Genomic DNA, 12,989 nt, shown 5'->3' on the forward strand with positions numbered 1-12,989 from the left:
TACATTTATGTCTGATAGAACATTGCTTTTTTTCTTTTTGGACAGGTGCTTGAATTTCTCTGCAGCCCAGATGATGACTCACGACATTCAGAAAGACAGCAGGTAGGTATGAAAAGGAATAAACATGACTGGTAGGCGGATATGGATAAAAGCTTGTGGAGGAAATAAAAAAGTAAAGTATGGAGTTTTATAATAGTTTCTCCTCTAGGCTAATCACATTGAATAAATATGTAGCTGCAGAGATTGCTTGTTTTTAGTAGTGAACATATTAATCCTGCGTTAAGATAAAACATGAGATGTGCACATAATAACCGTTTACAGTTCTGTGCTACTAAATCTACATTTTATTTTCTATGCTGTGAATCCTCTTGCTAGTGTTTTTTTAAATTACTCATTAGGCGGGAAGAGAGATTTAGGGTTGCTGGTAGTATTTTTCAATGCAACCCAGCAGATTTTGCTAAATTTAGCTTCTCGATCTTTTGATTGGCTAGGTCTAGCCCAGTTTGTCGCAAACTTGTTAAGCTGCTGGCACACTGATCTCGGGGCTGTGGCTGGAGGGCACCCAGAAATGCATGGACGATGATGTGATGATGTCGCATGCATAAAGTCATCACGTCAATGTCCGCGCATGCACGGATGTCCTTCAGCTTTGGCCCTGAGCCTCCTATTACTTCCAGTGGAGGGTGCTGCAGAAGGAGAGCTGAGGAGAAGGAGCAGAGGTGCTCATGAGGAGGAGAGGTGCAGGCGCCAGCTGACTGACTACAGGACGTGCCTCTCATCGGCGCATCTCCTCCTTGCCAGCATCTTGGGGCACACCTGGAATCCTTGGGCACACAGTTTGTGATACACTGATCTAGCCAAATATTCAGTTGCATTTTTAGTTGTGTAAGCATGAATTAATATTTTGCTAAAGAGAACCAAATAAACTTATCTGGCTTTAACCAAAGAGTGATCGGATTTATCCAAACTGAAGGAATTTGGGGCCGGATTATACAAACAGTGCCGATATCTGTGGCTGCCTAAAACACAGCCACCAATTTCATGTCAATCACACAACAATGCGTTTGTAGAACTGCAGCTACCTCAAACATAGATGCTGAAAATGTAGGCCAGTGTAAGACCTATATTTCTGGCGCTTGTGTTTGACATGAATTGTGTCTTTGGAAGCGCCTAAGAATGCCTAAGGCCATTTCCGTCGTTAACCACCATAACTTCATTTTTTAACGACATTGCCAATTAAGTTAGGTGCTGGTAGAGCGTCTACCAGCGCCTAGCTTAAGATGCCACTTATAGAATATGCTCCTTGATGTTTAGCAAGCAGAAGTAAAAGAATAGGTAAGAAATTATAAAGCAAATGAATATAATGACTTAGTTGTGACTTGTATTTGTATCTACCTCCAGGTTCTTCTTGAACTGCTCCAAGCTGGAGGAATAGTTCAGTTTGAAGAAAACAGGCTGATTCGTCTGGCAGAAAAGGCAGAATTGTAGGTCAATGCCTGACTTTCATGCACATTTCTAGCACTGTTGCATTTGAGAACTGGTTCTAATAAAATATTTTATGCATACTGTTCTGCTCTTATCAGTTTTGATTGCTAGAGGCAAGAAAGTGCACACAATAATCCAGTGTCCCGCAAACTTTGTCACTAAATATAGTGACTGCAGCTCGACGTATCCGGAACTGCACGGACGTCGCTGTGATGACATCATGTGCATACTTGATGTCATCATGTCGACATCTGCACATCTGCGAAGGCTCTCCAGATGGGCCCTGAGCTGCTAGTGCAGGGTGCCAGCAGGGAAGAGGGCTGGAGAGAAGGAGAGGTGCTGGTTGATTGACTACAGGACGTACCACTCGCGGCACACCTGAAATCTCAGGAAGCACACTAGTGTGCCACGGCACAATGTTTGCGATATACTTCAATAATACCTCTTCTAGGTCCAGGGAGGTAACCTACTATAATAATAATTTGTATGGTCTTTTCAGTTGCTGCAAATGTAGGCATCTCTAAGGTGAGCATAATATAATATAAGAATTGCTATACTAAATCAGATTGTAGGTCTGTCTAACTCGGAGTCCTGTTTCCAACTATGAATAATCCAGATCACAAATACCTAGCAGGATCCCCAAAGTGGCAAGATTCTATGGTGCTTACCCATAGGGATAAACAGCAGATTTTCCTAGGAATTTGTTCAAACCATTTAAAACACAGCTACGCTAACTGCTTTTACAACACCTTCTGACAGTGAGCTCCAGAACTTAATTATGCATGGGGAAAAATAAGTTCTCTAATTTCTTTTAAATGCACAATTTAATAGCATCAAAATGTGTCCCTTAGTCTTTGTACTAGTTGAAAGAGTAAACAATTAATCTGTGTTTACCTGTTTCACCCTATTCAGTATTTTATACTGTAGATCTCTATCATATCTCCCCTCAGCAGTCTCTTCTCATTACCAGTAACTGGGCAAAGTATAACTACAAAAGGCCTCTTCTCTTTTATCAAATTCTTTTGACAGCAATATTAGAGCTTCATGTATGATTCCTCAAATTACTACAGAGAAAAGACTGAAACAGTACCTATAAAACCCCCCCAAAAAGGCACAAGTATCACAAATGGGTAAAGGAATTCTAAACAATTCTCATAATAGACACGCTTGCTTATTTCTATTTCTGCCTCTCCTTTCCCTCTTTCTCAGAGAGATAATGCAGCTAGTGGGTACAAGAATGGTTGCAGCTTTTATAATTTGGCCCAGATTCACTAAAGATAGCGACTCAATCGCTGTTGGCTGATTTTTAATCAGCAATTGGTTCACTATCTAGTTTGCATGCAATCGCTCAGTGAGCGATTGAGTTGATGCAGAGCCCTGACAGTAGTGACAGGAGAAGCAGCCTCCTGTCACTGCTGTCAGGGCTTCTGTCTAGAGGCTTTTTTTCTTTCTTTCTTTCTTTTTTTTTTTTTTAATGGCACAGATATTTTGCATGTATTACACACGCAAAATATCTGCCCAATAAAAAATAAAAGCCTCCCGACAGCGTCCCCTCCCCAACTCACAAAAATGGCAGGAGGGATGCCTCCTGCTACAAGACGCTCTGCCTGATGATGCCCCCTGTGTGAATATGGCAGGAGGGATGCCCACTCCCTCCTGCCATCGCCCCCTCCCCCCGCCGAACCCCTTCAAACTTACATGATGGCAGGAGGGAGTGGGCATCCCTCCTGCCATTTTGGAGGTGTTCGGAGAGGGAGGGAACACTTTGTTGAGGGGGGAGGCTAGTTTTTTTCCCATTTTTTTTATTGGCCAGATATTTTGCATGTGTAATACACACAAAGGCCCGAATTCTGCAAAGTGTGTCCTGATTTTAGGCAGCTGTAGGCGTCCTACAGCTGTCTAATCAGCCAATCGGGATGCATGTTTAAAAAAAAAAAAAATGCTCCCCAGGCAGGTCACCAATATTGAAGGCGCCTCCGGGAGCCTAGGGAGGCCTGCAAGACTGCCTAAGCTTGCCTAAGGGCCCAGGCGGCCCTACGCTGGCCTACATTGTAAGTAGACGCGGCCACTATACTTATCGCAGCAAGGGATCTCCCTACCGCGATAAGTATAGCGGCAGTGGCTGCCTGTCTACCCCCTCCCCCGATCACTGGCAGGAGGGTGTCCAACCCCTCCTGCCGGAAGGCTTTCCACCCAACACCCGATCGCCGGCAGGAGGGTGCCCAACCCTTCCTGCCGGAGGACGCCCCCCTTCTGGACCCCCCTGCGCTAATGCCCCCTATTCTAACACCACTCCACATGCTAACACACCCCCATGACCACCCTAACCTCCTCCCCCCCCCAACTAACCTCTAAATTGTTGGCCGGATGAACGGGTCTTACTGCCGTCCGTCCCACCTCGTCAAAATGAGGCGGGCCCGCCCCTTCCCATCCCATCCCCACTAAGCCTAAGGCCTGATTGGCCCAGGCTCTAGAAGACTTTAGTGAATCGGGGCCTTTGTTTTTTTTAAATTGATTTTTAGTACCTTTTCTTTAGCCTTTTCTCTGTGGTAAGGTGAGTCTTGCATCTGAAATTCTAACAATGAGAATTTTATAACTGAAGAAAATGTAAATTCACTTTCCTCCTCTAGTTAATTGGACAGGAAATACAGCAACTGATAATCATTAGAAGAAAGTATAACCCAGAATATATGACTATGTAACCCAGTAAGACTGATAGTTTTAACACAACAATCATTCCTTTATATTTTAAACATGAAAAATATTTTGCTTTTCAGCTATCAAATTTGTGAGTTTATGTATGAACGAAAACATCAGTATGACAAAATAATCGATTGCTACTTACAAGATCCAGTGAGAAAGGTAAAAAAATATTGGATGTTCTGCTTATGTTTTCATATATAATTTAGTTTGTTCCTTAGGCAAACTTATCCTAGACATGATCATGATATGGAACAAGAAGTTCCATGCTGAAAGTGGAAATATAATATATAATATATGCTTAGATGTTTAACTCCATCATGCCTTTGTTGGTGTAAATAACAGATAGTATAAGCCTAAGCATTATACAATATTGTCAATTTTTTCTAACTTAGACCATTTTTACTGAGGATTCAGTTTCTGGTCTCAGTGTTTCTTCTTCTGAACTCTTCTTCAATATCTTCAACAAAATTTCTGCATTCTGACTTTGTAACTATCTTTTATAGGTGACTGAACTTGTTTAATATGGTACCAATCCCATGAGTAAATTTCCCATTGGCCTATTCTTACTTTCTAAATAGGAATATGAGGAACAGGATATGATTATCATCATTTAGTAAATACCAACTGTGCACAGTACTCTATAAAACCACATACAGTAGGTGGCAATTTTTCGATAAAATAGAGATTTAAGTGCAGAAATGGCTTGTTCTAAAATTGGCAGGCAAAAACAGAAGACAAATTCTCTGCAAGTCTGGAAGCAAACTAAAGAAACAGTGGGAGAGATGAAGAAACAAAGCAGTCTAAGGCATTCAACTAGATAAAAGGTTCTCTTTCGGCAGCTATTTTTTTACATGGAGCCAAAACTCCTGAAACAGGCCATTTGGGCCACAACATGCACATATCGGGTCATTGATTTTCTTGATGAATAAAGGACTTTTTATGAAGAAAAATGGTGAAACATCTACATCTTGGAGATCACATTATGGGGTATCTCAGGGTTCCAAACTAACTTAGGATAGGGACACAAATAATCACCTTTGTGGGACAGGATCCTGGCTAGGCCTTGTTGCCCCTCTGAACCCCATATATAAGCTTTATATGGCTAAAAAAAACTCCACTTATGTGTCTTCACTATATCAAAAACAGTGGTGAAAAAATGAGGCACAATAGCAGCTCCCAAAAAAACACCTCACATCCAGCACGCCAAAATCTCACATACAAACATTGTGTGAAAAAAGATTGCAGTCCAGAGGCACAGTCAGAAATATTGCAACTTGAGCAAGGAAAAAAGAAAAACTTAGCTGTCCACGAAGTACCAGCTGTCTCCAATCAGGCTTATTCGCAAGCCCCACTACCCAGGCCTCATGAATAAGCAGCCCACCCTGCTTGGAAGCTTGGCTGCTCTTTTCCTGGGTGGACAGGCACCTTGTAGCACTGTCCGCGGCTCACGTAGCAGGGGTAGAAAACATGCAAGCGGCTTTTCTCAGTTGGAAGACTCTGGATCCCGGAGAGTGGTCTCTATCCCGGAGAGTGTTCGAGTACATAGTGCATCAGTGGGGTCGTTCAACGTTCGACCTCATGGCGACCACCAAGAACAGGAAGGTGGACAGATTTTGCAGCCATCAGCGGGAAGCTGGCAGCAAGGGGCTGGATGCTCTGGTGCAATCTTGGCCTCGGGGTGGTCTCCTTTATGTATTTCCACTGTGGCCTATGATAGGTCACATTCTGTTTCAATTGCAGAACTCAAGGGCCCGGTGATCTTGGTGGCCCCAGATTGGCCGAGGAGACCCTGGTATGCAAATCTCATTTGGCTCCACCACGATCAAGGACTTCGGCTCCTCTGCCACCCTCATCTTCTTACTCAGGGACCAATCACTCTGCAGGATCTGGACTGCTTTGGTCTTATGGCATGGCTCTTGAGCACGCGGCCTTGACAGCCATGAGCTACTCGACTGCTATCATTGCTGCGTTACTACATAGCAAGCGGAAGTCCACTGTTGCTGCCTATGTAAAGACCTGGCATTGTTACCAAGCTTTACCAAGCTTGGTGTTCAAGATCACAGGTAGATTCCTCGGTGGCACAGGTTCTGGATTTCCTGCAGGCTGGCCTCAAGAAGGGGCTTGCTGTGTCTTTCCTCAGTGTGCAGATCATGAGTCTTTCTTGCTTAGGTCCTGTTTCACTCCTAGCTTCTCACCCAGACGTTGTCCGTTTCTTGCAGGGAGCTGTTTGGTTGAGGCCTCCTTTGCAGCTTCCATGTCCGACGTGGAATCTGAATCTGGTTCTCTAATTGCTGGCTCATCCACCCTATGAACCTCTTGAGCAGGCCTTGTTGCAAGATCTCACTATGAATACTGTTTTCCTGGTAGCAGTCACGTCTGCCCATAGGGTCTCGGAGCTTCAGGCATTCTTGTGCCGTGATCCTTTCCTGCAGATCATGGATTCTGTGGTTATCTTGTGGATGGTACCTTCCTTTCTTCTGAAGGTGGTTTCTGTTTTCCATGTAAATCAGAAAGTCCGTCTTCCAACATTTGTTCCCTCGGGGTCCAAATCCAGGGACAGGATTTTTTAGTCTCTGGACGTGCGTCACCTTCTTCTGTGTTATTTGGAGGTTACCAACAATTTTTGCCTCTTGGACCATCTATTTGTGCTTTCGGGTCCTGCCCGGCAGGGTAGGCCCATCTCTAAGGCTACCATTTCCAGATGTATTCATGCTGCCATTTCTGCTGCCTATGTAGTGGAAAAAGTTCCCCCTTGGGGTTCGGGCTCACTCCACTATAGGAATGTCTTCTTCTTGGGCTGAATCCACAGCAGTTTCACCTGAAGAGATTTGCAGGGCGGCTACCTGGTCTTCCTTGCACACATTTACCAAGTTTTTCTGGATTGATGTGGCAGCCAAGCAGAATGCTGCTTTTGGGGCTTCAGTTCTTGCAGCGGGCTTTTCCTCCTGATGTTTTGGGACTGCTCTGTTACATCCCAGCAGTCTAGAATAAAGAGAGATTGTACAAGAAAGAAAGATTAGGTTCTTATCTCTGCTAATCTTCTTTCTTATAAATCCTCTCTTTATTCTGGACACCCGCCCTATCATTGTCTGATTCACAGATCACCTTCAATCTCAGATCGCCTTCATTCTCAGACCAGCCTTGTTGAGAATGCTATTTATTTAAAGGTGAGGTTAGAGGGATCCCTGGGTGGTGGCCCCCTTCTGACTATACAGGCTGTGTCTCCCTGTAATTCTGTTTTATAATTTGAATTTTACTATTACCTAATCTGTTTTACAATTTACATTGTTGCTGTTTTGAATTTGTTAACATGAGCAGAATTGATTGTTTGGCGGGGAGTTCCCCATTCTCCCCCCTCCCCCTCTCTCTTTTGTTTCTCCTGTAGAGATTCCTGGCTGCTTGATGACTAACTGGTGTCCAGGGAGCATGCTCCAGGAGATAAGCACAGTAGGAGGGGCTGAATTTTGGTTAATTGAAGATCCTATAGACCTTGACTGCCCAAGGTGCATAACTCCTAGCAGTCCAGAATAAAGAGAGGATTTACAAGAAAGAAGATTAGCAGAGGTAAGAACCCAATCTTTCAATGCCACTGCAACTGATCTACAGACCAAAGCATACTTGGCATGATATGTTATATTTCAGTTTCTTATAAACTGGTCCATTGACAGTCATTCTTACAAGCTGAGTGAAAATGAACAATGACACTTAGACGGGGCCTATTCATAACAACAGGAGAAAAGGAACATCTCCACCAAAGTTGCCATTAGTGACTAATACAGTTTCATCTTTTCTCTGGGAAAATGAAACATGAAATTTGATTGGTCACCATGGGCAAGTTCTCTCACACACATCCTACCTGTCCTCAGCCACTCCGCTCTTTTCTCTCTCATACATTCACATCCCACCTGCCCTTAGCCACGCTGCCCTTCTCTCACTCTTTCTCATTCATAAATATCTCACCTGCCCTCAGCCACTCTGCCCTTCTCTCTCTCTCATACATACATATCTCAGCTGCCCTTTGCTCTCTCACGGACACATAACCCAGGTGTCCTCAACCACTCTGCCCTTATGTTTCTATCATTCACACACAACCTACTTGCCCTCAGTTACTCTGTCCTTCTCTCTGTCCTCTCTCTCTCTCATACGCACACATACAACAAACCTTCCCTCTCTATCCAGCATTCCCTCTCTGTGTCTCTTTCCCTATCCTCCCTCCATGCCTAGCATCTCTGTGCATCACATCTGTATTCTTTTCTGTCCACATCACCTACCCTGTGGCTTGCACCTCTCCCTCATACCTCCTCCACCACCTAGGTCCAGAAGCACCTCTCCTTTTCCCTCCTCTGCTCCCAGTCCAGCAGCACCTCTTCCCCTTCTCCCCAGGTCCAGCAGCACCTCTCCCTATCCTCTCCCTCCCAAGTCCAGTATGACCTCTCTCTCCCCTTCCCCTCTTCTCCATTCCTTCTTAGGTCCAGCAGCACCTTTCATCCCTCCCCCCAGATAGCAGAAGCTCAGTCTATTATTTTACTTGCCTGCACAGCTGGTGGTATTGTTAGCTTAGCAGTTTCCTTAGACAGCCTCTAGGCATTTTGCTTGGCTGGGCCCACTTCTGAGGAAAGAGGAATTTGCATCATCAGAGGCGAGCCTAGACTAGCAAAGGCTCTGAGGCTTTTAGTTTTGGGGGAAAGAGGGGGGATAAGTGATGGTGGTGGAGGCAGGGCGGGAGACATGAGACTGTGGTAACAATGGTGGCAGAAGGAGGGCAGGAGACATGCAATGGAAGGATGATGGGAGATTTGCAATGGCAGCAGTGGAAAGAGGGCAGGAGACATTCAGTGCCACGTATCCCTTACCAATGGTATGTGCACCACATTTTGGGAACCTCTGCTATAAAGGTTTATAGAATAGTGCTTTGCGCCAATATTTTCTCCTTAAAATAAAAAAAGTACATAAATCGCTATAAATTCCATAGCTTTTCAATAGGAGCTGAAATTGTATTTTGAATTTTATAAAGGAAACATAGGTGCCTGTGTGATTTTACAAAACAGCCTCGCAATAATGCACCTCTGCTCTGAAACAGGTGGAAATGTGTATGGGTACTGCTTGGAGATAATTTTATAAAAATGTTTTGACATATAGAGGCCATTTTTATGTGTAAAAGGGCATTTATAAGATTATTTGAAGGTTTACATGTGACAATAAGGCATTTACTTTTATATCACCCACATTTAGGAAAGTTGAGCGACAGAATTTGAGTGGATCAAGGCAGGGTCATGGACATTTATGTAAATATTTTATGAAGTATGCACATACATGCATAACTAGGTGCCAAAATTAATGCTTGTAACTAAGCAGGTGTAAATGTTCACAGTTTGAATCTAGATGCAGATTCTGTTGGTTTACCCTTACAAAAATAAATAGGCTCTTATGTATATTTATAAAATATTGCATACTTAAATGTCACACACAAACTGTTAAAAAATATTACCTCTTGAGCATACATACACTTCTTTTATAAAGTATATGCATATAGTATGTTGCAACTCCAGCTTTATATGCAAAATCTACACAGCAGGAAAAATAATGAGACAGGTGGGATTCTGTATCAGATCCTTAATTTGTTCAGCAGGGCCAATTCTCAGCTGTTAACAGCCAAGCCACCATTAAGCAGTCACTTGGAACCAACAGAAAAATTTGGTCAGCTTTACTCTTAAATTCCTATCCTCTGAAGGGGAAACAAATCTTAATCAGTTAGATTAAAATCATAATAATTGAGCTGAAAGTAATTCAAACTCTCAGCACCTGAGATACAAACTCAGCCACCCCGATGCAGATTAAGGGCGTGACTTTGAGTTTTGTTTTTTTATATAGTGGTGGGGGTGAGGTGGAGATTAATCTTTTATAGTGAGAGAGAGGTTCTGATATTGTGAAATAGAAATGCTAAGAGAAATGTTTCTTATCAATGTGAGTCTTCAGTTTCATTATTAGTGTGTTGAACCTTCACCTATTGCTTGGTGACAAAATAGTTTAGATTTTTTTTTTTTACTTTATTATGTGTGCATGTTTTATTTTTTTATTTTTTAGGAAGATGTTTTCAACTACATACACAACATCTTATCTATTCCTGGGTACAATGCTGAGGAGAAGCAGTCCACCTGGGATAAAGCCATGGGAAAAATTGAGGTATTGTACACTCCTCTACAATCTTGCAGAATTTACTGGGTTCTTACTGATTCTCTACATCTTCAGCTAAAGTGATACAAGTTCTCATTGGGTGAATGCACTGTATTTGTTCTCTTTCTGAGTTGGTGAGATCAGCTGTTTTCTTCCATATAATATTAATGTCTTTCTATAATGTGTTTTGATAATAGTGCTATGGTGAATTTCCTTACATGAGTAAGCAGATTTATTTATCATACAACAGATTTCAGAGCTATAAAGCCACATGAGTCTGACTATTTTGTTTTTTTCAGACTTTGATGTGGATGATTTATAGGAGGGATTTGCAGAAGCCATAGCACTTTTAAAATATATCTAGAATAGCTTCTCCTGAAATGAAACAAATTCTGACTTATTGGAGAAACTTCCAGTCATTTAGGAACAAATTGAAGACACTTGTTTGTAAAGATTTTTTTATGCAGGGAGAGAGGTAAGAGTTGAATGATACACTTCTCCCTCCGTATTCGCGGTTTCAGCATTCGCGGTTTCGATTATTCACGGTTTTTAGCTTGCTGCCTCCTCCCCCCAAATTACATCAGCTTGCATAGAGAAATTGCTGATTCCAAGCGTTTACAGAGAAAATTGCTGATTCCCAGCACTTTCTTCCCCGTGTTTTGCCTCTCCTTCAGGAACAGGCCAGGTCTCCCCCCATGTTATTCGAGGTTTCACTATATTCACAATGGTTTTTAATAGAAAACAGCGAATAACATAAAAAAGTTATTCACGGTTTTTTCTGTATTTGCAGTTCTGCTAATCCCCTATCATAGCGAAGGAGGGAGAAGTGTAAAGATTTATGCTCAAAATGAGGGAAGGTTGCATTGTGCAGATAAGTTGATATCTAGCTGGTTTTAACTTCATCAATTGATACATATTTTTGATTCTGTGATGATATACACTACAGTAAACAGTTTCCATAGTTGCTGTTAATAAATGAAAAATAAATGGGGTGGTCCATTTTCTAGTTCTGACCTCAAGGGTGTAGGGTTACCATATGGCTCCAGAAAAAGGAGGATGGATTGAAACATCCAGCTTTTCCCTCCATTGCTTTCAGTGGAAGTAAAACCTGGGTGTCTCAATCTGTCCTCCTTTTTCTGGAGCCATATGATAATCCTACTCAAGGGGATGTTTTTGGCTATAAAAACTGGTGCTCTGTCCAAAACAAAACAAAAAAGCTATCCACATCAAAAGGAAAAAAAAGAGAAAATGCTGGAGAGATTAAGGGCTCCTTTTATGAAGCTGCGGTAGCATCTTTAAAGCGCGTGACTATTCATCACGCGCTAACCCCCGAACTGGCCTAAAAACTACCGCCTGCTCAAGAGGAGGCGGTAGCAGCTAGCGTGGTGGGCGATTTAGCACACAGTATTACGCATGTTAAACTCGCGCCTTTGTAAAAGGAGCCCTGAGTTTTTAGTGAGTTTTCAATGACTTGTAGTAATATACCACATTTCCTTTTTTGTTCAAGATGGTATACAGCAGGGCTGCCCAAGTCCGGTCCTTGAGATCTACTGGCAGGCCAGGTTTTCAGGATATCCACCATGAATATGCATGATAAAGATTTCCCTGCACTGCTTTCTTGGTATACAAATCTCTCTCATGCATGTTCATTGTGGATATCCTGAAAACCTGGCCTGCCAGTAGATCTCGAGGACCGGTCTTGGGCAGCCTTGGTATACAGCATTTTTTTCCAAGTACTGTCTGAGTGAGTATAGAGGCAAACAAAGATAAAAGGGTTCTTTTACTAAGCTGCTGTAAAAAATGGCATTAGCATGCCCCTTATATGGGTTTTTCCCATGTACTAAGGCTATTTTTAATGCATATGTGAAATGGCTGATTTTCTATTTCTTTTGTGTTAATGGCCATAAGCTAATTTTGGAATGAAGATGTTAGATCAGATATGGTGATAAAAGAAACAGAAGACTTTATTAATAGAATAATTTAAAAATGTATGCCTGACATTGCCATTTTCGCTTGGTAGGGGCTGCATCAGGGGCAAGTCAAAACAAATAAACTAGTGTGTAAAAACCAGGAAAACTACTTGAGAAACAAAATCATAAGTATGTAAGTAGATCCAATAAAATTGTCAAACTGAAAATAATACTAAAACTAGACACATATGTGGACTTCATGATAAATGACCCAATAAATAAATATGTCATTCAAAAAGAAGCATCGGTAAAATGTTCAAATTGATATACCACACTATCAAACCTTTCATTTCACCATAGACATTACTGCAGAAAAGAATAAAACAATGAGTAAATCTCAAATATTACTGTCTCTGCTCCATTGTCTTTATATCTTTTGGAAATTGCAGACTGCTTGTCAGTCTCTTTTCTGGTACCATGCACTAATATTGCTATTAAAAAGAATGGATGGTAAGAACTCATGCAGTGTTCCTATGCAACCAGTTAGTGCACACAAATGTAGATGTGCTAATTGTTTAGCTCAGTAATGCACATTCTCCACCTGCTGACATGGCCCCTCCCTAAAAAGTGTAGAGTTTGTCAGTTACGTTAGGATGCCCAAACACATCCTGCACTACACCATTTTACATTTTCATTTTAAAAACTTTTTATTGAAGT

At 42.1% G+C, this 12,989-nt stretch overlaps 1 protein-coding gene across 2 annotated transcripts in view; it reads left to right on the forward strand.

The window, feature by feature from the left end:
* VPS8 (VPS8 subunit of CORVET complex) overlaps positions 1–12,989 on the forward strand; it is a 755,312-nt gene that overhangs the window by 322,559 nt on the left and 419,764 nt on the right. For both annotated transcript variants that reach the window (XM_033944522.1, XM_033944523.1), the window contains 4 exons: positions 46–102; positions 1,402–1,484; positions 4,263–4,347; positions 10,273–10,371. In XM_033944522.1, the coding sequence (XP_033800413.1) occupies positions 46–102; positions 1,402–1,484; positions 4,263–4,347; positions 10,273–10,371 (324 nt within the window). The remainder of the gene's footprint in view (positions 1–45; positions 103–1,401; positions 1,485–4,262; positions 4,348–10,272; positions 10,372–12,989) is intronic.

Source organism: Geotrypetes seraphini, chromosome 5, assembly GCF_902459505.1.
Source record: "Geotrypetes seraphini chromosome 5, aGeoSer1.1, whole genome shotgun sequence".
Taxonomy (NCBI): Eukaryota; Metazoa; Chordata; class Amphibia; order Gymnophiona; family Dermophiidae; genus Geotrypetes; species Geotrypetes seraphini.